Raw genomic sequence first — 27,795 nt, 5'->3', positions numbered from 1 at the left:
TAGAAAGTTAATTCTGTACTTTTTAGGAATGGTGTCCTATATACACTAATGTGGTTGTTTACCAAATATACTGTTCAAATCTTCTGTAGATTTTGAATGCTTGACTTATCAGTTACTGATATAAATTATTTTTAAAATATTCTACTGTTACTGGATTTTTTCTGTTTTTACTATTCTTTCAATTTTACCTTTCTATTATTTGAAGCTATGTTATTAAATGATAATAAATTTTCAGTTTGTATCTTCTTATGAATTGAAATTCTGATCATTATGAAATATTCCTCTTTTTTTCTAGTGATGCTTCTTGCCTCTTGGTCTATATTTTCTTTTTAAATATAGTTTTAAAATCATCCTTTTGGTTTTTGTTTGCATAGTATGTTTAATCCTTTAACTTTCCTGAGTCATTGTATTTTCATATCTCTGAATAACAGCATAAAGGATTTTTAAGAAATTAAGATTCACGATGTGTTCCTAAACTTTAAATGATGACTCAAAGTTAAATGTAGGAAAATCATTTTACTTGAAACATGAGATAACACTTTGGAAACAGGGCATATAGTAGTAATCTATAATCATAATCTAAACTGACAGTTAATATATTCAAAGAGGCAAATATGTGGAGAATTATTCTTATCAATGCCACTCTGCTCATATTATTTTAAATCACATAGCTTGTGAAAAATATTCAGAAGATGCAATCAAGCATAGAAGTAGGAAATCATTAGAAAGTTTTGTCAGTTCCTAAGTAACCACTTTCTTTCTTTCCTAGCCTCACTGTTACTATCAAGGATATGTTGAAGGATATCCAAATTCCATTGTCACACTCAGCACGTGCTCTGGACTCAGGTTATTATTTTTTTGTCTTGGATTACAGAATACCATAGTTAAGCTGTTTGTGGCAAATTTATTGTTATAAAGTGTGGATCTGGAGGAGGATTCTTACATTGAGATTATTCAGTGACATCCTCACTATAACATGTTTCTACTTTTCTTATTTATTTTCAATTTCCTCACTTATCAGAGACATTTCTAACTTTCTTAAAGGTTAGGTTCCCTCTTCCCTTACTCACTTATTTTTTCTCAAGTATATTAATAACAGTTGGAGATGCTTGATGACAGTAAATATGAGAAGCAAAAATTAAGTAGCTAATTTTTTAATTTTTTAAGTAATTACAGTATTCATGATGCCATCCATGTACCTAGTGTTTAGACATACAGGACCAAAACATTGTTTTGTTCCTCCCAAGGAAATCATGTTCAGCATGAGCAGGGAAATTATAATAATCATATTTTTGCTAACATCACCATGATGAACTCGCCGAGAACTGTCAGCTTTCTGCCTTAGTGCTTTTAGAGTTTCCTGTTCTGTCAAGTATTACTCACCTTCCTATTGTAGTGCAGGAGCCTTATTCATAGGTGCTTCACAGTGCTTCTACTTGGAGTCTAAAGCAGGCAGGCCTGGAATTTGGTTTTTATAGAGTAGGAATTTGAATTATTATCTGCATTCAGATCAGGAACATTAAACAGATTATTTGCTCTTTATAACATTACTTCTTTTTCCTTTTTTAAAATTTTTATTTATTTATTTATTTTTTGACGGAGTGGACAGTGAGAGAGAGAGACAGAGAGAAAGGTCTTCCTTTTTCCGTTGGTTCACCCCCAATGGCCGCTGAGGCCGGCGCACTGCGGCTGGTGCACTGTGCTGATCCGAAGACAGGAGCCAGGTGCTTCTCCTGGTCTCCCATGTGGGTGCAGGGCCCAAGGACTTGGGCCATCCTCCACTGCCTTCCTGGGCCACAGCAGAGAGCTGGACTGGAAGAGGAGCAACTGGGACAGAATCTGGAGCCCCGACCGGGACTAGATCCCGGGGTGCCAGTGCCACAGGCCAAGAATTAACCTATTGACCCGTGGCGCCAGCCTCTTTTTCCTTTTAAAACGATTTATTTCTTTGAAAGTCAGAGTTACAGACAGACAGAAGGAGATATCATCCATTTGCTGGTTCACTCCTTAAGTGACCACAGTGGTCAGTGCTGAGCCAGGCAGAAGCCAGGAGCCAGGAGCTTCATCTGTGTCTCCCATGTGGGTCTCAGGGAAATAAACATTTGTACCATCTTCTGTGGCTTTCCTCAGGCCATTAGCAGGGAGCCAGATTGGAAGTAGAGCATCCTGGACAGGAACTGGCACCCATAAGGGATGCCAGAGTCAGAGGTGGGGGCTTTACCCCCTATGCCATAACACTGGCCACAGAATCTTGCTTTTAGTTTCTTATTCAGACCATGTATCTAACAAAAATAATGTCATTTACTGCTAAATTTTATAATTAAAAAAATTTCTTATGGTGTACACTTTGCTAGTCAGATAGGATAATAGTTTTTCAAAACCAAACCAGAGAGAATTTCATCAATATTTTATTACTTAAGTTGTTGTCTTGGAAAACAGGTGATTTACTCAATCACTGTAATGTAATATGACTACAATTGACTTAGTAATTTCTTATGCACCTAGAGATTGATTTAGTAATTTCTGCTGCTTTTATACATAAAAATAAAGATGAAATGGAAACTTGTTTTTTAGATTAGGAAAATCTTTTATCTTTGGATCTTTGGTATCATCTCTACAACAGAGGGTTTGGATCAAAGTACAAGACTAAAAATACTCTATTACTTTAACTTTTCTCATTTGGATTTTTGTCAAAACTTTACAATGTAAATTTTATTAAAATAAGTTAAATTTTTAATTTTACAGAGGAATACTACAATTTGAAAATGTGTCTTATGGAATTGAGCCTCTGGAATCTATAGTTCAATTTCGGCATCTCCTTTATAAATTAGGGAATGACAACATGGAATTTTCAAGTTCTAACAATACCGAAAGCACAAGAAAACACCCCGTGAAATACAACATTTATATACATGAAAAAGTGAGTTATGAATGGTTTATTACTAATTTCAAAGCAGTCATTTGGCTGTACTTCCATGAAATATTCGTGCATTAGGCTTTTGTATACCTCTAGCAATCCTTTCCTTGTGAACAATCTAATCTTTTCTTAACCCAACTATTTCTGTGAAACCAAACATCAACTTTTTATCCTTTAAACAATCTGTATTGAATGCTTATCACCCACTTAGTTTTCATTCTTATTTCATTTGTTAGCATTATCTTTCTAAAAATTACCTAGTAATTGTTTTTAGATTTATTATTTATTTATTTAAAAGGCAGAGTTACAGACATATAAGGAGAAGTAGAGGCAGAGAGAGAAACCATCCATAAACTGGTTCACTCTCCAACTGGCTGCAACAGCCAGGGCTGGGTCAGGCCAAAGCCAGGAGCCAGAAACTTCATCCAGGTCTCTCACATGGGTGTAGGGGTCCAGTTACTTCTGCCATCTTCTGCTTTCCCAGGCATGTTAGCAGGGAACTGGATTGGAAGTGGAGCTGCTGCTGGAGCCCCTATGGGATGCCAGCGCAGCATCTGACCCCGCTGCAGCTCAGTACCAGCCTTGTAATTTTTTAATTGTCAAAAAATGTGCCTTGGTTCTTGATATTGTCTCTGTATTCCTGAAAGTTATTCAGTAGAGCCAGGATCTATAGAGAATGCTTTATGACTACGGAGTCAGCATTAACTACATTATGGAAATAATGAAAATATCATAAACAGAATTGTCAGATCTGGCCAGGTGAATTGTTCAACTTGCTGCCTGTGTAATTGCATGTGATGGTCCTCATAAAACTCATTGTAAAAGTAAAAAACTCAGTGCCAAATAATAATGACATAAATTTACAAAGGTTATACAAGTATATTTGACAGTGGACAGTGTTATTTGTTCCCACTACATGTTCTGTCCATCTTCTGTAAGTTAGGGAAAAAAAAAACCCTCAGAATTAGGCTGGGTATATAAAAAAAGACTACATTTGTCAGCCTCCCTGATATATAGTAGGGGCCACATGATGAAGTTAGAACTGAAAACATGTGAGCAGACCTATTATGTGCTACCTCTTCATTGAATTCTAACTGGAAAGGTCTTATCCTCCATACCTTTTCCCTTCTGTGTTCACTGGAATTTAGGAAATAGGTCTTCAGGAATGTAAAGAGGCAACCTGCAGAAAAGGGCAAAAATATTTGCCAACTATGCAACTGATAAAGGGTGAATGTCCAGAATCTATGAAGAGCTCAAGAACTTCAACAACAACAAAACAGTTATGTTAAGAAATGGGCAAAGGAATTAAACAGGCATTTTTCAAGAATGGAAATTCAGATGGTCAGCATACACATGAAAAAATTCTCAGGCTCACTAGCCATCAGGGGAATGCAAATCAAAACCACAATGAGGTTTTATTTCACCCCAGTTAGAATGACTCTCATACAGAAATCAACAACCACAAATACTGGCAAGAATATGGGGAAAAAAGAAACCCTAATACACTGTTGAAGACCATATGGAGATACCTCAGAAATCTGAATGTAGACCTACCATGTGATCCAGCCTTCCCACTCCTAGAGATTTAACCGAAAGAAATGAAATCTGCATATGAAAGAGTGAGCAGTACACCCATGTTCATTTTAGCTCAATTTGCAATAGTTAAGATATGAACTCAACCCAGATGTCCATCAACTGTTGACTAAATAAAGAAATTATGGTATATGTACACTGTGGTGTAGTACTCAGCTGTAAAAAAAATCTTTTGCAACAAAGTAGATACAATTAGAAACTATAATACTTAGTGAAATAAGCCATTCCCAAAACCGCAGATATCTCATGTTTTCCCTGATCTGGGGTAACTAATAGAGCACCTAAAATGTAATGTACTGGAGTGAAATGGGTATTTCAAGATTCAATAACTTGCAGCCCTTGTCTTACTTATTGAGGTATGTTGGTTTTTTGCTTCATACTATTTGGGTTTTTTAAAGATTTATTTATTTTACTTGAAAGTCACAGTTACACACAGAGAAATGAAGAGGCAAAAAGAAAAGAGGAAGAGGTCTTCCATCTGCTGATTCCTTCCCCAGATGGCCGCAATGAATGGCTGGAGCTGTGTCGATCCAAAGCCAGGAGCTTCTTCCAGGTCTCTCACGTGGGTGCAGGGGCCAAGGCCTTGGGCCATTTCTACTGCTTTCCCAGGCCATAGCAGAGAGCTGGGTCAGAAGTGGAGCAGCTGGGTCTTGAACTGGCGCCCACGTGGGATGCCAGCACTGCAAGCAGCGGCTTCACCTGCTACGCCACAGCGCCGACCCCCATACTATTTGTTGAACTTCTTAGTGTAGAGTTAAACTTTAGATCATTAAGTAAAGTGAAAATAAATCTTTGTAAAAACTAAGAGTGGGAATAGGTGAGTGAGGAGAAAGAAGGGTTGGAGCATGGGCAGGTTGGAGAGGAGGGTGAGAAGTAAACTGTTCCTAAATCTGTATATATGAAGTATATGAAACTTGTATAACAAAACTTAAAAAATAATAAAATTATGTTTTGTTACGTTGTGCTTTTCCCCAGAGGGGTAGAATTCTGCTGGAATTTGCCCAAAGCACACTGATTTCTCTAATGCCTCATGGACCATTTGCTCTATATTTAGAAAGTGACAGGATCTGCAATGCAAGTTGAGAAGATCTGGGTACTTACGGACCTCAGTATTTCTCTGGACAAATGTTGGAAGAAAGAAAATGACAGAAATGTAGAAAACTCCTCATACATTTACTTAATTAATGCTTATCATTGTAGCTTACAGTAACTATGCCAAGAATTATATTAGCTTGTATGATGAATGTATGAAACAAAGGGAAAACAAAGTAGTAACCAAAGCAGTAGAAGCTCACCTTTATGTGGTAATAGCATTACACTGAATGATGCCAAACAGAATTTCGTGCTTTCTGAACTGCAACTTGAGATTTCATCTCAGCCAAGGGAAATATCAAGTTTTTTTGTTTTTTTTTTTACTTTTTTTTATTCTTCCTGTGGCAGCAGGATATGTAGAAGCCAGGTGACAGGTTGCATTTAAAGAACATTGTCTGTCGTTAGACCCAGGAGGAAAGATCTGTAAATCCTATAGATGCCGGTTTGAGACCTGGCTGCTCCTCTTCCAAGGCTTTCTGCTGATGGCTGAGAAAGCAATGGAAGATGGCCCAAGTACTTGTAACCCTGCACCCACAAGGGAGTGCTGGCTTCAGACTGGCCTGGCTCTAGCTGTTGTAGCCATGTGGGGGAGTGAACCAGCAGAGGGAAGAATCTCTCTCTCTCTCTCTCTTTATCTCTCTCTCTCTTTATCTCTCTCTCTCTCTCTCTCTCTGCCTCATAATAAATAAATAAATCTTGGAGTGATGAGCAGAAATTTTAATTCAGCTAATATAAATGAAATGAAAAATACTTCCCTCCCCTCACTTTCCTCCCTCTTTCCCTCCCTTTTTTGTGGGATTCTTGAACAGAAAGGTGAAATAGCAAGGGATTTAGGAGAAAGCAGTCTTTATTATGCCTACATAAGGCTAAGTAGGATTCATATCCAAAGGGACTGGGCCTGGAACAAAGAAAGTCATTTCATTAGGTGATTTTTAGCTTCTTTGTCTCCGTAATATGGCTACATACATACCTTTGGTTGGACATTCTTTTTTTTTAAATATTTATTTGAGAGGCAGACTTAGAGAGAGCGATAGGGAGAGACCATGAGAGAGATCTTGTGTCCACTGACTCACTCCACAAATGGCCATAATGGTTGGAGTTGGGTTGGTCCAAAGCCAGGAGCCAGGAACTGCTTCCAAGTATCCCATGTGGGTGCAGGAACCCAAGCACTTGAGCCATCTTCATTGCATTCCCAGGCCATCAGCAGAGAGCTGGATCAGAAGTGGAGCACCCAGGAAAGGAACCAGAACCCATATGGGATGCTTAACTTACTGTGCCATAGCGCCGGCCCCTTACTGAACATTCTAATGCTATGAGGCACTTATAGATAAGAGGCTGTGCCTGCCTGGTTGCTATTAACCTTTAACTAGTCTCCCTTAATAGACCTAGTATTTCTTCCCTACACATAAAGAGCTGTAAGTTCTCTGGTGTTGGCTAGCATCATCACTCTGTGCTTAAAGGCAGAAGCTGAAACTCTTAGAAGCAAGTAGATAATGGCCACATTGCATTATCAAGGTAGGCTCTTTATTTCCTGTGATAGGGGAAGATCCCTATCACACCTTGCCCTTCCCTCACTTCACATTTCTCCTCCCTTCCCCTCCCTTTTCTCCAGCCTTTCAGGGCTGCTGCTTCCTCTGTGAAATAAATGTTTACCAATAAATTACTATTAAATGCTAAACAATCTTGGTTGCTCAGTGTAATACCTGTCAGTGATGAACTTGTGAGAAAAAAATCAAGAAAAAAGAAGAGAACAGTGACTCAGTAAATAAATTATTCTATAAAAGCATGAATTTAAAAAAAGAAACAGGCCGGCGCCACGGCTCACTAGGCTAATCCTCCGCCTTGCGGCGCCGGCACACCGGGTTCTAGTCCCGGTCGGGGCACCGGATTCTGTCCCGGTTGCCCCTCTTCCAGGCCAGCTCTCTGCTGTGGCCAGGGAGTGCAGTGGAGGATGGCCCAAGTCCTTGGGCCCTGCACCCCATGGGAGACCAGGATAAGCACCTGGCTCCTGCCATTGGATCAGCGCAGTGTGCAGGCCGCAGCGCGCCAGCCGCGGCGGCCATTGGAGGGTGAACCAACGGCAAAAAGGAAGACCTTTCTCTCTCTCTCTCTCTCACTGTCCACTCTGCCTGTCAAAAAAAAAAAAAAAAAGAAACAGAAGTACTAAATTGGACATAAAAGGATTTTGAGGGAAAAATAGTATGTAAACTTTAAATATTCACTGGTGTTAGAATCAATAAATGAAGAGAAACCAACAATCAAACGTCTTTGGTATAAGTTATGAACTTTAACTAGTGAATAAAAAAGGGATTACTTCTAAAAGAATATGAAAATAAACCTTGCTAGATAATTTTGCTCTATGGCATTCATTAAAAGATAAGTCAAGGGATTGGATAAATCCAAGAGTAGGATGATTGGACATTACACAGTGTATACGTGTAATGAAATATCACATGTATCCCGTAATTTTGTAGAATTTAGATAAAAATATTGTAGCCCAGGAGCTTTATACTGTTGTCATTTGAAGTGAAAATGCCAGAGAGCTCTTAAAATACATTAATTCAGAAAGTGAATTCTCATTCATCCACTTGAAATTTATTATATTTAGAATACATCCCTTAAATTCAGACATTAAATTAGAACTTAGTTTTAGTGAAACATTAGTGTGAAAAATAAATTGGGAGGGGAAAGCCATTGTAACCCATAAGCTGTACTTTGGAAATTTATATTCATTAAATAAAAGTTAAATTAAAAAAAAAGAAAAAGAAAAATGCTACAATCTTTAGTCTTTTCCTTACTCCTTAGTTGTAGAGACATAATTTGTTGACTGGGCTCAGAAAACTTTCTTTATTGAGAAAATATTGATCATGTTGGATTTGAATTATTAGCTAAATACTAGAAATCCAGGTTCTTGTAGTACTGTCCAAAATGGGAAAGAAGAACAGACAACATCAAATCCTAATAAGAGTTTGTGAGATCACCAAGATGACCGAAAAGCCTTATTGCCAAAGTGACCTGGTTTGTATAGCATCTGAGGTTATACATATTTTACTTCTTTATTTAAAAAATATTCTTTTAATTTAAAAAAGTTTGCTAGCATATTTGTGACTATTAAAAAGCAGTACTCTTGAAATGTATCTGTATAACTGGGAAATAGGTCATTATATCAACTTTCATGTTGAAGATGTACACAATTATGTTAAAAATCTTAAACTCAAGGCTATGTTAAGATGTGTGAAATTTCTGAGAAAATATCTGAGAGAAGATCTGATAATTGAGAGGGAATCATATCCTTCTACAGATGCTTATAACTTAATGATATTTATTTTTTTGATCCTGGAAAAATAGTTGTTTATTTGAGCACCATTTTTGGAGGCCTTACGAGTACAGAGAGAATGAATAATAAAATCCCAAAGGAGGTAATTTGATAAACTGTCCCCACCCTGACCTACATGTGGAAATAAATTTGAAATTAAATCCAACTTTACAGAGAATGAAAACAGCCTTGTACAACAGGGTTATCTATGTTTTTGAACATGCTATAGTAGTAGCATCTCAACAGCCTAATGAAAACAGCTGAAAATCATCTCTCAAGGATCCATATTTTGGGTGTTATAGTTTTATAAAAAAATTTTTTTAAAAAACCACTCTGGGTTCTAGTCCCGGTTAGGGCGCCAGTTCTATCCCAGTTGCTCCTCTTCCAGTACAGCTCTCTGCTGTGGCCCGGGAAGGCAGTGGAGGATGGCCCAAGTCCTTGGGCCCTGCACCCGCATGGGAGACCAGGAGGAAGCACCTGGCTCCTGGCGGCCATTTGGGGGGTGAACCAATGGAAGGAAGACCTTGCTCTCTCTCTCACTAACTCTGCCTGTCAAAAAAAAAAAAAATAGTGGAGCTGGCGCTGTGTTGTAGTGGGCTAAGCCTCTGCTTTTGGTGTCAGCATCCCATATGGGCACTGGTTCTAGTCCTGGATGCGCCTTTTCCAGTCTAGATCTCCACTGCGGTCTGGGAAAACAACAGAAGATGGCCCAGGTCCTTGGGTCCCAGCATCTTCGTGGGAGATCTGGATGAAGCTCCTGGCTCCTAGCCCATCTCTGGGCATTGCAGCTATCTGAGGAGTGAACTAGCAGATGGAAGACCTTTTACTTTGTCTCTCCCTCTGTCTGTAACTTTACCCTTCAGGTAAATAAAGAAAATCTTAAAAAAAAAATTAAAAAAAAACACAATAGCTCATGGGAAAAGATTATTAGACATACAAGAAAACAAGTCTCCACGGCAAGAAACATTAAAATCAGACTCATGATGATACCACTATCAGAAAGCTACTTTTGTAGTTTTAGCAAAATGAGAACCAAATTTTACCTGAAAACAATAATCAGTGATTACATTCTTTAAAGATCTGTGTAAAATAAAATTCTAAATGTAAAGAAATAACCCAAAGAGCTCAGAAAAAAATGGGTGTAGCAGCCACTGAGATACAGCTACAGGCAGAATTCATGAAGGAGAAAAAAAAATAACCTTAGAACAAATATAAAGGTGTCCAGAATATGGCATGGAGTGAAAAATAAGGGAACTATAGACAAGAGATTAAGAAGAGGAAAAGGTGAAATGACAAACAGCTAGAGCCTCAACATGAGAAAAGAGAAAGAAAATGGATCAGAGGCAATATTAAATGAGGACTTGAGAATTTCCCAGAGCTGATAAATGATATAAATCCACAGATTAAACAAATGTGATGAATCCCAGGAAATATTATTTAAAAGAATTATACTCCTAGGTGTTAAACAATTAAACTGCAGGCAATGCAGACAAACTTAAAATATCGATAACCAACAAGGAAAAAGTTAGCTTGTCTTCAAAAACAACAGATCAAGGACTGACTTTTTAACAAAAACAAGCCAAAATACAGTGTAATCATTCTTCAGAATGATAATAAATAACTGCCAGCTTGTGTTTTTATATGTATATATTTATAAAGCATTCAAAATAAAGGTATTTTCAACAACGAGAAAAATTTTTGTCACCAACAGACTTGTGCTAAATTTCTGAAAGATATACAGAAGGAAAGTGATACTTGATGTATACTCTGAAATTTTGGAAGGAATAAATAAAAAATGAATGGTGCACATTGATTAATGTAAATAAGCATTGACTATGTAGAAAATAAGAATGTGTTGATGGTTAAAAGTATATGGGATTAAAATAAACATTAACAAATTCATGCAAATTATAAGGATGTAAGAAGAGAAAATGGTCAGTTTTTCTGCATTATCTAGGAGAAGGATAAAGATATTGATTTACAATTCTGGCTTTTACATAAAGACTGATTTCTGTCAGTTGATTAGTATTTTTAATCTCTGAAGAAATAAAGAAAATGATAGAAAGTCTTAATCTCCAAATTAGCCAAGGAAAATAAAACCATCTGAAATAATGAAAGAGGAACAAAGATCGAATTAAGCTAGATAAACCCAAAATAATATGGAAGTTTCAAGTCAAATATGTTAGAGATATCTTAGTGGTTTAAATATTATAAAGCAGAGACTGCTATTCTAAACAAAAGTAATATGACTATTTGATTATTTAACAAATAGACATGTATGACAAATAATAAAATGAAGGAAGACAAATGATCACATAGTCATATTGATACTGGATTTTTTTTTTGGTAATGCAGAAAGCACTAGCAGAGTCAGAGGTGGTCATTTAATAATACAAGTTCCTTTGACCAAGATAATGAATAGCCTTAATGTAATGTAGATGTAGAATACAAGGGAAAATAAAGTTCGCAACCACAAGGGGACATTTCACCTTAAAATCACTCTTAGTGTAATTGACAGTCAGACAAAGGAATCTGTAAAGACTGATAAATTTTTTTCATGATGAATAAACCTAATTTTTGGACATATCTACAACTATACATCCAACAATTATATAATTTTCATTGTTTCAAAAGTACAGCATTCTCCCTTTGTCCCTGAGAAGGAGTGGGAAGAGAGAGAGTGAGAGAGGAGAGGGAGAGAAAGGTGGCAGGGACCCAAGTATTTTTTTTTGTCTTTACCCACTGCCTTACAGGGTGTATATTGGCAGGAAGCTGGAATGTTTGACAGTAGAGCAGGGTCCTGAACCCCAGCACTCTATTACGGGATGTAGGAAGTGAAAAGGGCATCTTAACTTCTAGGCCAAATGCCTGACCATGCTGTTTTCCTTTTCCCCAATTACACATGTAATGGTATGCTTGATGGTATCTTAGTGGTCTTTTGGACTCTGTGCATTTTTCAAAAGTGTATTTCTCCGGTCCTGTTTTGTGGTACAGTGGATTAAACAGCCACTGGTTCTAGTCCCAGCTGCTCCACATCCAATCCAGCTCCTTGCTAATATTTGTGAAGGTAGTAGAAGATAGCTCAAGCCCTTGGGCCCTTGCCACCCATGTGGAAGATCTGGATGGAGTTCTTGGATCCTGGGTTCAGGCTGGAGCAGCCCTGATCATTAGTAACCATTTGAGGAGTGAACAAGCCAATTAAAGATTCTCTCTCTCTCTCTCTCTCTCTCTCTCTCTCTCTTTCTCTTTCTCTTTCTCTTTCTCTTTCTCTTTCTCTTTCTTTCTCTCTCTCTCTCTCTTTCCTCTCCCTCCTCCTCTCCCTCCCCCTCTTCCTCCCTCCCTCTCTCTATTTCCTTCTCTTTCTGTCTGTAACTCTGCCTTTCAAATACATAAAAAAATCTTAGGGCAATAAAGTGCTCCTCAGAGAACCAGTTATGAGGAGTAGGTCCTAGTGCACTGCAACATAGGAGGGTGACTATAACTCAACAACATATATTTTATCAAGAACTGGAAGAGGGGAATTCAAAGACTATAAATAAGGATAAATACTTAAGGAGATAGAAATGTTTATTATACTGATTGATCACTTCATTGAAGCCCTATGTCAAATTATCACACCATACCTCATAAAGATATGTAACTATTTGTTAATCAAAATAAATTTTAAAAAGCCTAATTAATTTGTTTTGAAATTTGCTGAGTTTTCTTCTGTCTTCTCAAATCTGTTAAATATCTCTAGTAATTTATCATTATTATTATAGTTTTCAGCAGCGTGGTTTCCTTTGTATAATTTTTATGCTTTTATCAGTGTTCTCTATAGATTGTTAGGCAATAACATTATGGTATTCCATGTTCTTTGAGCATATTTAAAAGAGCTTACTAATAGTCTCTGTCTACTAAGTCTGGTGTTGGATTTATCTTAAGGACGGTTTTACACTCTCTCCACCCCTCCCTGGAGAATGAGCAACTCTAGTTTCTTTTCATGCACCAGATTTTCTTTTTGTTGAAAACTGGACACTTTTGAATGTTATGATGGCGGTCATGCTGGAAATAGAATCCTGCTCCCACCATGTACTCTGGGGTTTTTGGTTGCTGATGTTGCTTGTGAGTTACAGTTTTATTTCTTTAGTGACTTTGGAATGATTACTTTGTTTTGTGATCAACTAATGATGTGACACAGTTTTGTAATGATTTCTTCCTAGTTTTTTTGTTTTCTGTTTTGTTTTCTTTTTCTTTCTCTCTCTTATTTATTTATTTATTTTTGGTGTACCTGCTGGTTGTCCCTTTTCACAGTGTAATTGCAATTAGTATATTTGCCTTCAAATGTCTTTACAAATACCGCCTAGAAGTCCACTCCAGCACTGGGGAAGTTCCAGTGTGGAGGAAACAGGGAAACCCTTTAGCAATCCTTTAAGGAGTCAATGGACTCCTTATAATTTTTTGAGAACAAATTTGATATTACCTCCTCTGACACCAACAAACCACAACCACGAGCATGGGCCACCATCCTTTATGGATGCCGCTGAGCTGACCATGGGAGGTGGGAGTGTAGGTGGGTGAATTCACCAACTTTTCTCCCGAAGCATTGCCCTGTTTTGTTTTGTTTGTTCCTGGGGAAATAGAGATGAAAGAGCCACTTATTTCTTATCCTGTCAGTTTGCCAAATGTGTACAAGCAGGGTTTCAGAGAACAGGAGTGGCAGTATGAAATGGGACTCACACTACACATGGGCACAAGAGCACTGCCCCTGCATTGAGTCAATTTATGAAGCCCAGCTCAGATTCAGAGGGGAAGCAGATTTAGCTCTCAATGAGATGCACTGCAAAGTTGTATTGCAAAGGGTATGGACACAGACAGCAGTGAAAAAGTTGCCATTTTTTAGTTTTTAACACCTAAATAATTTTTAAAGAAAATTTGTAAAGTTTAATCAATGTTAGAGATGCAAATGAAACAGATGGCTAGAGATGCTAGGTGTTTTGTTCTCTGTTGATACATTGGATGCTGCAGATATGTAAGATATATTATGATTTCTTTTTAATTTTTATTTAATGAATATAAATTTCCAAAGTACAGCTTATGGATTACAATGGCACCCCCTTCCCATAACTTCCCTCCCATCCTCAACCCTCCCCTTTCCTGCTCCCTCTCCCATTCCATTCACATCAAGATTCATTTTCAATTCTCCTTATATACAGAAGATCAGTTTAGTATATATTAAGTAAAGATTTTAACAGTTTGCCCCCATATAGCAACACAAAGTGAAAAAATATTGTTGGAGTACTAGTTATAGCATTAAATAACAGCGTACAGCACATTAAAGACAGAGATGCTACATGATATTTTTAAAAAACTAATTAATTTTCTATGCAATTTCCAATTTAACACCAGATTTCTTTTTCATTTTCAATTATCTTTATATACAGAAGATCAATTCAGTATATACTAAGTAAAGATTTCATCAGTTTTCACCCACACAGAAACACAAAGTGTAAAAATACTGTTTCAGTACTAGTTATAGCATCACTTCACATTGGGCAACACATTAAGGACAGATCCCACATGAGACGAAAGTACACAGTGACTCCTGTTGTTGATTTAACAATTTGACACTCTTGTTTAAAGCATCAGTAATCTCCCTAGGCTTCTCATGAGTTGCCAAGGCTATGGAAGCCTTTAGGGTTTGCCGACTTTGATCTTATTCCGATAGGGTCATAGTCAAAGTGGAAGTTCTCTCCTCCCTTCAGAGAAAGGTACCTCCTTCTTTGATGGCCCCGTTCTTTCCACTGGGATCTCACTAACAGAGATCTTTCATTTAGGTCTTCTTTTTGTTTTCCAGGGTGTCTTGGCTTCCCATGCCTACAATACTCTCATGGACTCTTGAGCCAGATCCGAATGCCTCAAGGGCTGATTCTGAGGCCAGAGTATTATTTAGGAATCTGCCATTCTATGAGTCTGCTGTGTATCTTGCTTCCCATGATGGATCGTTCTCTCCCTTTTTGATTCTATCAATTGGTATTTGCAGACACTAGTCTGGTTTGTGTGATCCCTTTGACTCTTAGACCTATCAGAGTGATCAATTGTGAACTGATTGATCACTTGGACTAGTGAGATGGCATTGTTACATGCCACCTTGATGGGGTTGTATTGGAATCACCTGGCACATTTCTAACTCCACCATTTGGGGCAAGTCCGATTGAGCATGTCCCAACTTGTACATCGCCTCCCTCTCTTATTCCCACTCTTATATTTAACAGGGCTCAGTTTTCAGTTAAAATTTAAACACCTAAGAATAATTGTGTTAATTACAGAGTGCAACAATTAGTACTAGAACAAAAACAACAACAAAAATACTAAAAAGGATAAAGTATTACATTGTACACCAACAGTCAGGACAAGAGCTGATCAGGTCATTGTTTCTTATAGTGTCCATTTCACTTCAACAGCTTTCCCCTTTGGTGCTCAGTTAGTTGTCGCCAATCAGGGAGAACATATGATATTTGTCCCTTTGGGACTGGCTTATTTCACTCAGCATAATGTTTTCCAGATTGCTCCATCTTGTTGCAAATGACTGAGTTTCATTGTATTTGACTACTGTATAGTATTCTACAGAGTACATGTCCCATAATTTCATTATTCAGTCTACTGTTGATGGGCATTTGGGTTGGTTCCAGGTCTTAGCTATTGTGAATGGAGCTGCAATAAACATTAAGGTGCAGATGGCCTTTTTGTTTGCCAAATAAATTTCCTTTGGGTAAATTCCAAGGAGTGGGATGGCTGGGCTGTATGGTAGGGTTATATACAGGTTTCTGAGGAATCTCCAGACTGACTTCCATAGTGGCTTTACCAGTTTGCATTCCCACCAACAGTGGGTTAGGGTCCCTTTTTCCCACATCCTCTCCAGCATCTATTGTTGGTAGATTTCTGAATGTGAGCCATCCTAACCGGGGTGAGGTGAAACCTCATTGTGGTTTTGATTTGCATTTCCCTGATTGCTAGTGATCTTGAATATTTTTTCATGTGTCTGTTGGCCATTTGGATTTCCTCTTTTGAAAAATGTCTATTGAGGTCCCTGGCCCATCTCTTAAGTGGGTTGTTTGTTTTGATGTTGTGGAGTTTCTTGATTTCTTTGTAGATTCTGGTTATCAACCCTTTATCTGTTGCGTAGTTTGCAAATATTTTTCCTATTCTGTCGGCTGCCTATTCACTTTCCTGTTTCTTTTGAACTACAGAAACTTCGCAATTTGATGCAATCCCAAATGTTAATTTTGGTTTTGACTGCCTGTGCTTCTGGGGTATTTTCCAAGAAGTCTTTGCTGGTACCTATATCTTGCAGAGTTTCTCCAATGCTCTCTTATAATTTGAAAGTGCCAGGTCGTAGATTTAAGTCTTTAATCCATGTTGAGTGAATTTTTGTGTAAGGTGAAAGGTAGGGGTCTTGCTTCATGCTTCTGCATGTGGAAATCCAATTTTCCCAGCACCATTTATTGAATAGACTATCCTTATTCTAGGGATTGGTTTTGGATCCTTGATCAAATATAAGTTGGCTATAGATGTTTGGATTGATTTCTGGTGTTTCTATTCTGTTCCATTGGTCTATCCATCTGTTTCTGTACCAGGACCATGCTGTTTTGATAACAACTGCCCATAGTATCTCCTGAAATGTGGTCTTGTGATGCCTCCGACTTTGTTTTTGTTGTACAAGATTTCTTTGGCTATTCGAGGTCGCCTGTGTCTCCATATGAATTTCAGCATCATTTTTTCCACATCTGAGAAGAATGTCTTCAGTATTTTGATTGGTATTCCATTGAATCTATAAATTGCTTTTGGCAGAATAGACATTTTGAAGATATTAATTCTTCCAATTGATGAGCATGGAAGATTTCTCCATTTTTTGGTATCCTCTTCTATTTCTTTCTTTAAGATTTTGTAATTCTCACTGTAGAGATCTTTAATGTCCTTGGTTAAGTTTATTTCAAGGTATTTGATTGTTTTTGTGGCTATTGTGAATGGGATTGATGTTAGAAGTTCTTCCTCAGCCATGGCATTGCCTGTGTATACAAAGACTGTTGATTTTTGTGCATTGATTTTTATATCCTGCTACTTTGCCAAACTCTTCTATGAGTCCCAATAGTCTCTTAGTAGAGTTCTTTGGTAGAGTTCTTTGGATCCCCTGCAAAGAGGGATACTTTGAGTTCTTCCTTCCCAATTTGTATCCCTTTAATTTCTTTTTCTTGCCTAATAGCTCTGGCTAAAACTTCGAGAACTATATTGAATAGCAGTGGTGAGAATGGGGATCCCTGTCTGGTACCAGATCTCAGCGGAAATGCTTCCAACTTTTCCCCATTCAATAGGATGTTGGCCGTGGGTTTTTCATAAATTGCTTTGATTGTATTGAGGAATGTTCCTTCCATACTCAGTTTGCTGAGTTTTCATCATGAAAGGGTGTTGTATTTTATCAAATGCTTTCTCTGCGTCTATTGAGAGAATCATATGGTTTTTCTTCTGCAGTCTTATAATGTAGTGTATTACGTTGATTGTTTTGCGAACGTTGAACCATCCCTGCATACCAGGGATAAATCCCACTTGGTCTGGGTGGATGATCTTTCTGCTGTGTTGTTGCATTCTATTGGCCAGAATTTTATTGAGGATTTTTGCATCTATGTTCATCAGGGATATTGGTCTGTAATTCTCTTTCAATGTTGCATCTTTTTCTGGCTTAGGAATTAAGGTGATGGTGGCTTCATAGAAAGAATTTGGGAGGATTCCCTCTTTTTTGATTGTTCTGAATAGGTTGAGAAGAATTGGAGTTAGTTCTTCTTTAAATGTCTGGTAGAATTCAGCAGTAAATCCATCTGGTCCTGGGCTTTTCTTTGTTGGGAGGGTCTTTATTACAGTTTCAATTTCTGTCTCAGTTATGGGTCTGTTTGGGATTTCTTTGTCTTCCTGGTTCAAATTAGGTAGGTTGCATGTTTCGAGGAATCTGTCCATTTCTGATAGATTTCCCTGTTTGCTGGCATACAAGTCCTTGTGTAATTTCTGATGATTCTTTTTATTTCTGTGGTGTCTGTTGTTACATTTCCTTTTTCATCTCTGATTTTATTGATTTGGGTCTTTTCTTTTTTTAGTTAGTTGGGCCAATGGTTTGTCAGTTTTATTTATTTTTTCAAAAAACCATCTCCTCGTTTGGCTGATTTTTTGTATTTTTTTTTGCATTCAATCCTGTTGATTTCTTCTCTGATTTTAATTATTTCTCTTCTCCTACTAGATTTGGGTCTGGTTTGCTGCAGATTTTCTAGATCCTTGAGATGAACTGAAAGCTCATCTATTTGGTGCCTTTCCAATTTCTTGATGTAGGAACCTATTGATATAAACTTTCCTTTTAACATTGCTTTTACTGTATCCCATAGGTTTTGTTATGTTGTGCTGTTATCCTCATTTACTTCCAGAAAATTTTTGATTTCTTTTTTGATTTCTTCTATGACCCATTGTTCATTCAGGATCGTGTTGTTCAATCTCCATGTGTTTGCATATGCTCTAGGGAATCCTGAGTTGCTAATTTCCAACTTCATTGCTCTATGGTCTGAGAAGCTTCATGGTATGATTCTAATTCTTTTGAATTTGCTGAGACTTGCTTTATGCCCTAGTATGTGGTCAATCCTAGAGAAGGTTCCATGTACTGCTGAGAAGAATGTAAATGCTTTCTGTGTAGGATGAAAAGTTCTACAGATATCTGTTAGATCCATTTGGGCTATAGTGTCATTTAAATCTACTGTCTCCTTGTTGATCTTCTGTCCTGTTGATCTGTCTATCTCTGAGAGTGGAGTATTGAAGTCCCCCAGTACTATTGTATTGGTGTCTAAGTCTCCCTTTAAGTCCCTTAACAAGTCTTTTAAATAAACTGGTGCCTTGTAATTAGGTGCGTATACATTGATAATCGTTATTCTGTTGAATGGATCCCTTAGTCATTATATAGTGCCCCTCTTTGTCTCTCCTAACTGTTTTTGTGTAAAGTTTATGTTGTCCGATATTAAGATGGCTACGCCCACTCTTTTTTCATAAGATATGTTATGATTTTGTAACCAATATTCTTATTACTATAGTCTGTTGTTATAAAATAATATGTTGATATTAACCAATTGTAAAAAGCCAACACTGGCATGCCCTTTAAATGCTGTGGCAACGCCTTTTTTTTTTTTTTGGTAACACCTTTAATAAAAGGCTCAAAGTACACAAATTATGCTTGATTTCCAGTCTACATGCTGTCTTTCTGTTTTCTAGCCAGAACCACCTGTCCCAGATATATTTCTTCTTTATGTAGAAATGCACATTGTGGTGGGCAAAGCTCTGGTAGGTATTTTTGCTTTTAAATATTTGGTGCAAATGCATGCTTCTCTATAGCTTAATAGCAGTTAAATTATTCTGAACTTTTTACTTGCTGGCTATAGACGGAATAGTGTAAAACTGTGCTAACTGAAAAAACAGATTCAAAATTATACTAGTGCTATAACAGATGTTTTATTTTAAATCTTTTCATAGCAATTGTGTAGAGCTAAATGATCTTTGCTGACCCTACATATTTTTAGGGGTTCTTTTTATCAGATTCATACTATTTTTTAATGGTGATATGTTATCAGAGTGAAATTTTTTAAACTTTTAAAAGCTATGATAAGAATGCTTTTAAGAACAAGTAGTTTGCGTTCTAGCGAATATTTTGCTGTATAATGTATTTATTAGGACAAAAGTGATCACAGTATAAGTATGTATAAGAACTGCTTACAATCATGTGTCAGGATTTTCTTTAGCTGTTTTATTGTGTGTTACACCTGTTTCCGTTTATTGTTTAACTGATCCTGAAACTTCTAGATTCGTGATTCACATAAACATTTTTTTTAAAGACTGTATATTTATTTGACAGGTAGAGGTATAGACAGTGAGAGGGAGAAAGAGTGAGAAAGGTCTTTCATCCGCTGGTTTACTCCCCAAATGGCTACAAGGGTACTGGGCCAATCCAAAACCAAAGCCAGGAACCTCCTCTGGGTCTCCCATGCAGGTGCAGGGGCCCGCGCACTTGGGCCATCTTCTACTGCTTTCCCAGGCAATAAGCAGAGAGCTGGTTCAGAAGAGGAGCAGCCAGGACTAGAACCAGTGCCCATATGGGATGCTGGCGCAGTAGGCAGAGAATTAACCTGCTGTGCCACAGCTCAGCCCCTCCCCTAAACACTTTGAGGGCCTCTGACCCATTCAGGATCTTTGGGGTGATAAGTTAGCTTGCAGTCAACCAGATACGGCTTTATTGCTCTTACTATTTAAAAAGTTTAAGATATTAGGAATAAAAAATATTTTCAAGGGTTTATTTTGATGATAAGAATTTAAGGCCGGCACTGTGGCTCAACAGGCTAATCCTCCACCTAGCGGCACCGGCACACCGGGTTCTAGTCCCAGTCGGGGCGCCGGATTCTGTCCCGGTTGCCCCTCTTCCAGGCCAGCTCTCTGCTATGGCCCGGAAGTGCAGTGGAGGATGGCCCAAGTGCTTGGGCCCTGCACCCACATGGGAGACCAGGAGAAGCACCTGGCTCCTGCCTTGTGATCAGCCCGGTGCTCCAGCCGCAGCGCGCTGGCCGCGGCGGCCATTGGAGGGTGAACCAACGGCAAAGGAAGACCTCTCTATCTCTCTCTCTCTCACTGTCCACTCTGCCTGTAAAAAAAAAAAAAAGAATTTGATTGTAATGCCTCTGGAAGATCACAGACAATACTTTTTTTTTCATTCTAACAGTTTAGAGCATTTTAGGAATCCAAAGTCTGAGACAGGAGGAATTTGTAGATTCTGAAACACTTGATTTATTACAGTAAAAGTAAAGGTAAAAGAACAAACAGACCATTTAAAAGAAAATGGAAATACTGAGATGTTCTAGAGATATTTGAGATATTTCTAGTAAATATGACTAGATTTGTGGGAATTATTTGGATTATGAAAGGTTTTTTTTTTTTGCTTCAGGAATATGTTGTAAAAATTTGAGAGTTGTATTAGAAGCTTCTTGTCTAAGTTTCTCATTTGCAAGCTGTGTAATGCTGCTTAAGCCTTCTTTCTACCTATTCTTATTATTTACAGAGTATTTAATAAAGTAAATGTTGATACAGCTATGAAATCTTTGTTATTAGATGTTGGCATTTAAAGAAGAATACTGATATTTTCTTCAGTGACTTAATAAAAGTAAATCCACAATTTTAGCCTAGTAAATCCAGTGCCACAATGAGGAAACATATGATACTATAAAAATAGAACATAGCAATGGAAATATGAATAGAAATCCACAGCTGTTACTTGAGCTACTATATGAGCATACAAGTGGATTTTTTTTTTTTTTTGGTCAGGCAGAGTGGACAATGAGAGAGAGACAGAGAGAAAGGTCTTCCTTTACCGTTGGTTCACCCCTCAATGGCCGTTGCAGCCGGTGCACCACGCTGATCCGAAGCCCAGAGCCAAGTGCTTCTCCTGGTCTCCCATACGGATGGAGGGCTCAAGCACTTGGGCCATCCTCCACTGTACTCCTGGGCCACAGCAGAGAGCTGGACTGGAAGAGGAGCAAGCGGGACAGAATCTGGCACCCCGACCGGGACTAGAACCCTGTGTGCTGGCGCCGCACAAGTGGAGTTTTCAAAATGTGGGTTGTCTTATTATTCAAGTATAGTAAGGCCATCAGAGCAGTAAATTATTCTGTTGAGAAGAGTGTGGAACTCACAGTTCTCAAGAGGAGGGAGCAGCCTATATTATGTATGAGGCCTCATGGAGAAGCAACAGGGGTGGTTGGTTAGGAGACAGAGCAAAGGGAAAATGTGGTCAAGAGCCTTCGTTGTGATTTCCTTTGGAAGGAACAGGCAGGACAGGGTAGCCAGGCTTAGGAAGTTTGGCTAGTCTGAGTATCAGGTATGTTCCCTGCTTTATGGTACCTGGCACTGGTATGATCAGTGCAGAGCCATAGTGGCCCTGAATGTGAGAACCTGATAGAGGAGATTGAGGTGCAGGCTTTGGTTTGATTGGCTTGCATATGAAAGTTGCATTTTTATCTCTTAGGATTAGCTTTCCCTGAGAAGGGTGTTCAGTGGGTCCCTAAAATGTCAAAGCATAGAAAATACAGAAACTGAAAAGGGTTGGTTAATGTCATGGGTCACATAATGAATGCAAGCAATGAGTAATGGGTAGAGGGTAAAGCCAAGGATGACTGTGCAAACTTTCCTTCGTGTGAGCTAAGTTTCTTTTCAGGAAACTGGAAGAGTGTTTAATTACAGAGTTAACAGAGACAGACAGAAATAGATAAATTAAAGAATTCATATGACCTTTGTACTTTATCAAAAAGGCAATGGAGAGTCACTAAAATTTTTAAGTAGGGTGTGACATACTAATATTTTCATTTTAGAATCATTTTTTTACAGGCAGAGTGGACAGTGAGAGAGAGAGACAGACAGAGAGAAAGGTCTTCTTTTTGCCATTGGTTCACCCTCCAATGGCCGCTGCGGTAGGCGCGCTGCAGCTGGCGCACCACGCTGAACCGATGGCAGGAGCCAGGTGCTTCTCCTGGTCTCCCATGGGGTGCAGGGCCCAAGCACTTGGGCCATCCTCCACTGCACTCCTGGGCCACAGCAGAGAGCTGGCCTGGAAGAGAGGCAACCGGGACAGGATCAGTGCCCCGACCGGGACTAGAACCTGGTGTGCCGGCACCGCAAGGCGGAGGATTAGCCTAGTGAGCCACGGCGCCGGCCAGAATCATTTTTATAACAGTGTGGGGCTGGATTGTTAATGGAAAAATGGAAGAAGTAACCATATAAGATCTTGATTATGCCAGTAATCAAGATGAAAACGTCAAATAAATTAGTATTTTTAGGATTGGAATTAAATTAACAATTTTAAAAATTACTGGTTCCTTTAAATTAGAAATACTTGTTAATTTATTTGATTCTTTTAGGTTTTTTTTCCATTTCTTAAAAAAATATTGAAAAGCATGTAGATTCCACTTGATGTTCTACTAATTAAGAATATGGTGGCCAGTGCTGCAGCTCAATAGGCTAATCCTTCGCCTGTGGCGCTGGCACACCAGGTTCTAGTCCCGGTCGGGGTGCCGGATTCTGTCCCGGTTGCCCCTCTTCCGGGCCAGCTCTCTGCTGTGGCCCGGGAGTGCAGTGGAGGATGGCCCAAGTGCTTGGGTCCTGCACCCGCATGGGAGACCAGGAGAAGCACCTGGCTCCTGGCTTCGGATCAGCGTGGTGCGTCGGCTGTAGTGGCCATTGGAGGGTGAACCAACGGTAAAGGAAGACCTTTCTCTCTGTCTCTCTCTCTCACTATCCACTCTGCCTATCAAAAAAAAAAAAAAAAGAATATGGCATTGAACAAAGCAGAAAAAGAAATCTGCTTTCATAGAGCACGTAATGAAATAATTGTGGGATGTAAGATAAGATAACACTATTCATTAAAATAGTGAAGATGTAAGTAGGTTCTCTTTATTTTAGGGAGAATGCTGAGTTTAGTTTTGAGTGTGAGTTTGGTTTTTGATTAATTTAAGGATATTATGGAATGATTAAGGCACAGGGAATAGAGAGTTGATCTATAGATATGTTGATTTTTGCAATACTGAGTTTATTTATACTTCACTAGTTACTTATGCATTAATTTATGCATGCATGTGTGCATGTGCATGTGTGTATAGGGGCAGGGTTATGCTTCAGTTTCACAAATGTAGACTTGAGTAACCACCACCAGAACCACAATCAGAATACTCAATAGTGCCATCACCACAGGTGTCTCTTATATATCCCTATAAGCTACACCCACGGTGTCCCCCAGCAGCCTTCTTAACCTTGGTGACTACTGAACTTTTCTCCTTTTAATTTCACAAATATTTCATAAACAGTCACAAATATGTGTGCAGTATGTATCATTTTAGGATTTGTTTTATACTTAAAACAATTTTCTTGAGTTTTCCTCCAAGTTGTTCTCTATTTCAACAACTCAGTTCTGTTTTGTTGCTCAATAATAGCCCATGGTATGAATGCACTAATTTATTTAACCCTTCAACCATTCAAGGACATAGGAGTTATTTCCAGTTTGGGGGTACTGTGAATACAGCAATTATGGATGTTCATATACAGGTTAAGGTCTTTTTGTTTTTGCTTGTTAAACTTCTTATTTGGTGAAGTATTAACCCTTTTTACTGCAGTGTAAATATGTAAATTTAAAATATGTTATCTCAAAAGCTATAAAAGGAAAAAAGATAGAGGAAAGGAGGGTGGGAGAGAAGAACGAGGGGAAGGTCCTTAAGTTCTTAGATTTGTATCTAAAATCATATTGAATCTGTTAAAAATTATTAAAATTAAAATTAAGTGAAATTAAAATGTTTTGATTTGTTTGGGATAAATGGCCAGGAGTACAATTTCTGGGTTATAAAGTCCTATATTTGTTTAGAAGGAAATTGCCTAGCTGTTTTTTAAAGTGGCCATACTAGTTTACACCCCTGCCAGCAATATATGAGTGATCCAGTTTATTTTTTTTATTTTGAACTGTTGAAACTCCGAAAATAGTCTTAAAATTCTGAGAGTAGAAGGAGACTAAATCTCAAAATCATCATGTAACAAATTGTATTCAAATATGAAATTGATTCTATTTTTCAGTATGAATACCTGGGCTCTGATAGCATGATAGTAACAAATAAAATCATCAAAATTATTGGCCTCGTAAATTCAGTAAGTATTTCCCTTTTCATATCTGATAACATTTTTAATTTTTGAAATTTTATGGCATTAACTTGACTAGTATTTCTGAATAATTAGATCATTTATATATGCAATGGGCATGGATTTATGAAAATATCAAAGTCATACCCATGCCATCTAAGAATAGAAATTAATTTTGCATATATTTGTCTCTTCTGTTTTTAGATGTTTACCCAATTTAAAATTACTATTGTGCTGTTGTCATTGGAGTTGTGGTCAGATAAAAATAAGGTTTCCACAGTTGGTGAGGCAGATGAATTATTGCAAATATTTGCAACATGGAAGCAGTCTTATCTTAACTTACCGCCTCATGATGTTGCATATCTATTCATGTAAGCATAATGTTTCAGTACTCCTAGAATGGGAAAAAATAATCTGTAATAATGAAATATTGATGTAGCTTAATATAGAGAACTGTTGTCTATTTATGAGTATTTATAGTTTTTTATTATTCATTATGTGCTTTATGCAGGTCTCATGCTGATTTTCTAGTTGTCAGACAATATACAAAAGATTACATTTATTTCTTTTTTTATCAACTTGTACAAGGAGATTGAGATTTCCAGAGTTTAATCTGTCTCAGGATTCTTGGACCTATGGATGTATCTATGATTTGAATTCAGTTTGTTAAGTCCAGAGCCCATACTCTTTAACTATATCAAAAGATGGAATTTATTTTACAGATTTTATATTTTATTAGGAATTTTGATTAAAAAGCTTGGTAACATAAGTTAAAACATTTTGTTTTATAATGAACTTCCTGCATTATTTTAAAATGTTTATAATTTTAAAGTATAGCTATATATTTATAACTGTATTCATATTAAGTTTTAGCAACAATGAGAAAATTCCTTCCCATAAATCTATATGTAAATGTCCATATGGAAATGTAGATGCCTATATAGAAATTTCAGCTGGTATGTCAGTATTTCCTTTTGTATGTATGAAATTAATCTTTCCTTCATATCTCTTCTACTAATAAATATTATTGTCTTTTCATTTTTTGCCAGTCTAATGTATATGAATCAATGTCATTGTTATCTTAATTTGCTTTTTTTCTGATGAAAAAATCTTTTCTTATGCTTGACACATCATTTTGGCTCTGTCCTTCTGTAATTGCCTTTTCATGTTAGTATTTCTGTTTTTTTTTTCTTTTTAATTTTTGTAAAGGTTTGAAGAGACAGAGACAGAAAAACTGGATCAGAAGTAAAGTCACTAGGACTTGAACCTGCACTCCTGTCTGGGATGTAGGAGTCTGGAATAATGGCTTAACATGCCGCTCCTCAGTGCCCACCTCTCATTAATATGTAGTCAAAAAGAGAGGTGACATTTTATTTTTGTCACATGGCTAGCCAACTTTGCCAGGAACTTAAGTAGCACATTTGTCACACATTTGTCTCGTCTCATAAACAACCTGTTTTTATAGATATTAATATAATTTTATATATTTGTGAGAACTGATACATTTATAATACTTACTCTTCCAGTCTACAAGTATGTATATTTATATTGAATATTCCAGTCAGTAATAGTGCTACATCTTTCCATTATTCAAAGTGTTCATAAATTCATTAGAAAATCTTTCCTGTTTTCTGTAGAGGTCTCACAGTTAATTTTGTTATCTTTTTCTAGGTGTTTTATATTTTATGTCAATGTAAATTAAATATGTTCTAATCATAGTAGTATTAACTAAAGATCACAGTTTATACAATAGTTTATTCTTTGTTATATATATTCATTTTAAAAAATTTTAGCAATTTACCTGTTGAGATTTTAAAATTTCTGCATGCATAATATTATCTGAAAATTATCATGGTTTATTTCTTCTAATCCAATATGTATGCCATTCATAGCCCTACTGAATTGGCTAAATTATTAAAAGGATAGTGAATAGACATTGTGATCCTAAGTATCCTTGTCACATTCCTGATTGGAAAGATAATATTTCTTTTTAAATGTATTTTATTTATTTGAAAGGTAGAGTTAGAGTTACAGGTACAGTTAGAGAGAGAGAGAGGTCTTCCGTCTACTCGCTCACTCCCCAAATGGCCACAAGGGCCAGAGCTGCACCAGGCTGAAGCCAGGAGCCAGGCACTTCTTTCTGGCTCTCCCAGATGGGTGGCAGTGACCCAAGAATTGGGCCATTTCCCACTGCTTTCCCAGATCCATTAAGAAGGAGCTGGATCAGAAGAGAAACAGACAGAACTCAAATCAGCACCCACATGGGATGCTGGCATCTCAGGTGGTAGCTTAACCTGTTATGCTGCAATGCTGGCCCTGGAAAGAAAATTTACTGTATTATTTGTGATAGAGTCTCTATGGAAGCTGTATATCAACACCAGGAAATTGCTTTCTATTTTTTTTAATCCATTTTGGTAGTTTTTTAATCCTGTCTAAATGTAAAATTTTATTGATTGAAGTTTCTTCCTCTACAGAAAGAATTATAGAATCTAAAAATACTGTTTAAATTCTGGCTTAATTTCTATTATATTTATGTAGCCCTGCTGTTGATATAGCAAATTGCATTGATTGATTTTTAAATGTTAAGCAGATTTTGCATCCTTAGAATCTATACAACTGAACTGTGATATGCCACCTTCAGTATATTGCCAGATTCAGTTTATTGATAATTGTTTAGGATTTTTTATTGTTACATGTCAGTTCCTTTTTGAAATTTGTCTATTTATGAAATGATTGTGTCTTTTCTGTTTCTTTTCTAAAATTTATCATTTGTCATGTATCTAATATTTGCCCGATTTTATTATTTATACTTTGGAACCTTTCTTCACAACTACAGTTGCTTAATTAAATATTAAACATTTGTGGTTGGCATTGTGGGGCAGTAGGATAAGCTACCACTTGTGCTATCTGCATCTCATAGTGGTTTGCTAGTTGAGTCTTCTCATCTTCAAATCCAGATACCTACTAATGTGCTTGGGAAGGCAGTAGATGATGACTCAAGTACTTGGGTTCCTTGCACTCACGTGGGACACTCTGATGAAGTTACTGGCTCTACCTCTAGAATAAAAATGAATAAATCTTTTAAAAATATTTGTAATGGATTATTTATTTTGGTTTGTATTGACTGTTTTTGGAAATTGGCTGCAAATAATTG

General features: G+C 37.4%; 1 protein-coding gene across 1 annotated transcript in view; it reads left to right on the top strand.

Moving 5' to 3' along the window:
- LOC133775468 (disintegrin and metalloproteinase domain-containing protein 32-like) overlaps positions 1–27,795 on the top strand; it is a 137,551-nt gene that overhangs the window by 16,278 nt on the left and 93,478 nt on the right. The window contains exons 5-9 of the mRNA XM_062213801.1: positions 770–846; positions 2,746–2,920; positions 19,197–19,265; positions 24,579–24,650; positions 24,846–25,012. Coding sequence (XP_062069785.1) covers positions 770–846; positions 2,746–2,920; positions 19,197–19,265; positions 24,579–24,650; positions 24,846–25,012 — 560 coding nt within the window. The remainder of the gene's footprint in view (positions 1–769; positions 847–2,745; positions 2,921–19,196; positions 19,266–24,578; positions 24,651–24,845; positions 25,013–27,795) is intronic.

Source organism: Lepus europaeus, chromosome 16 (assembly GCF_033115175.1).
Source record: "Lepus europaeus isolate LE1 chromosome 16, mLepTim1.pri, whole genome shotgun sequence".
Lineage (NCBI taxonomy): Eukaryota > Metazoa > Chordata > Mammalia > Lagomorpha > Leporidae > Lepus > Lepus europaeus.
This window is presented reverse-complemented; position numbering and strand designations above follow the sequence as displayed.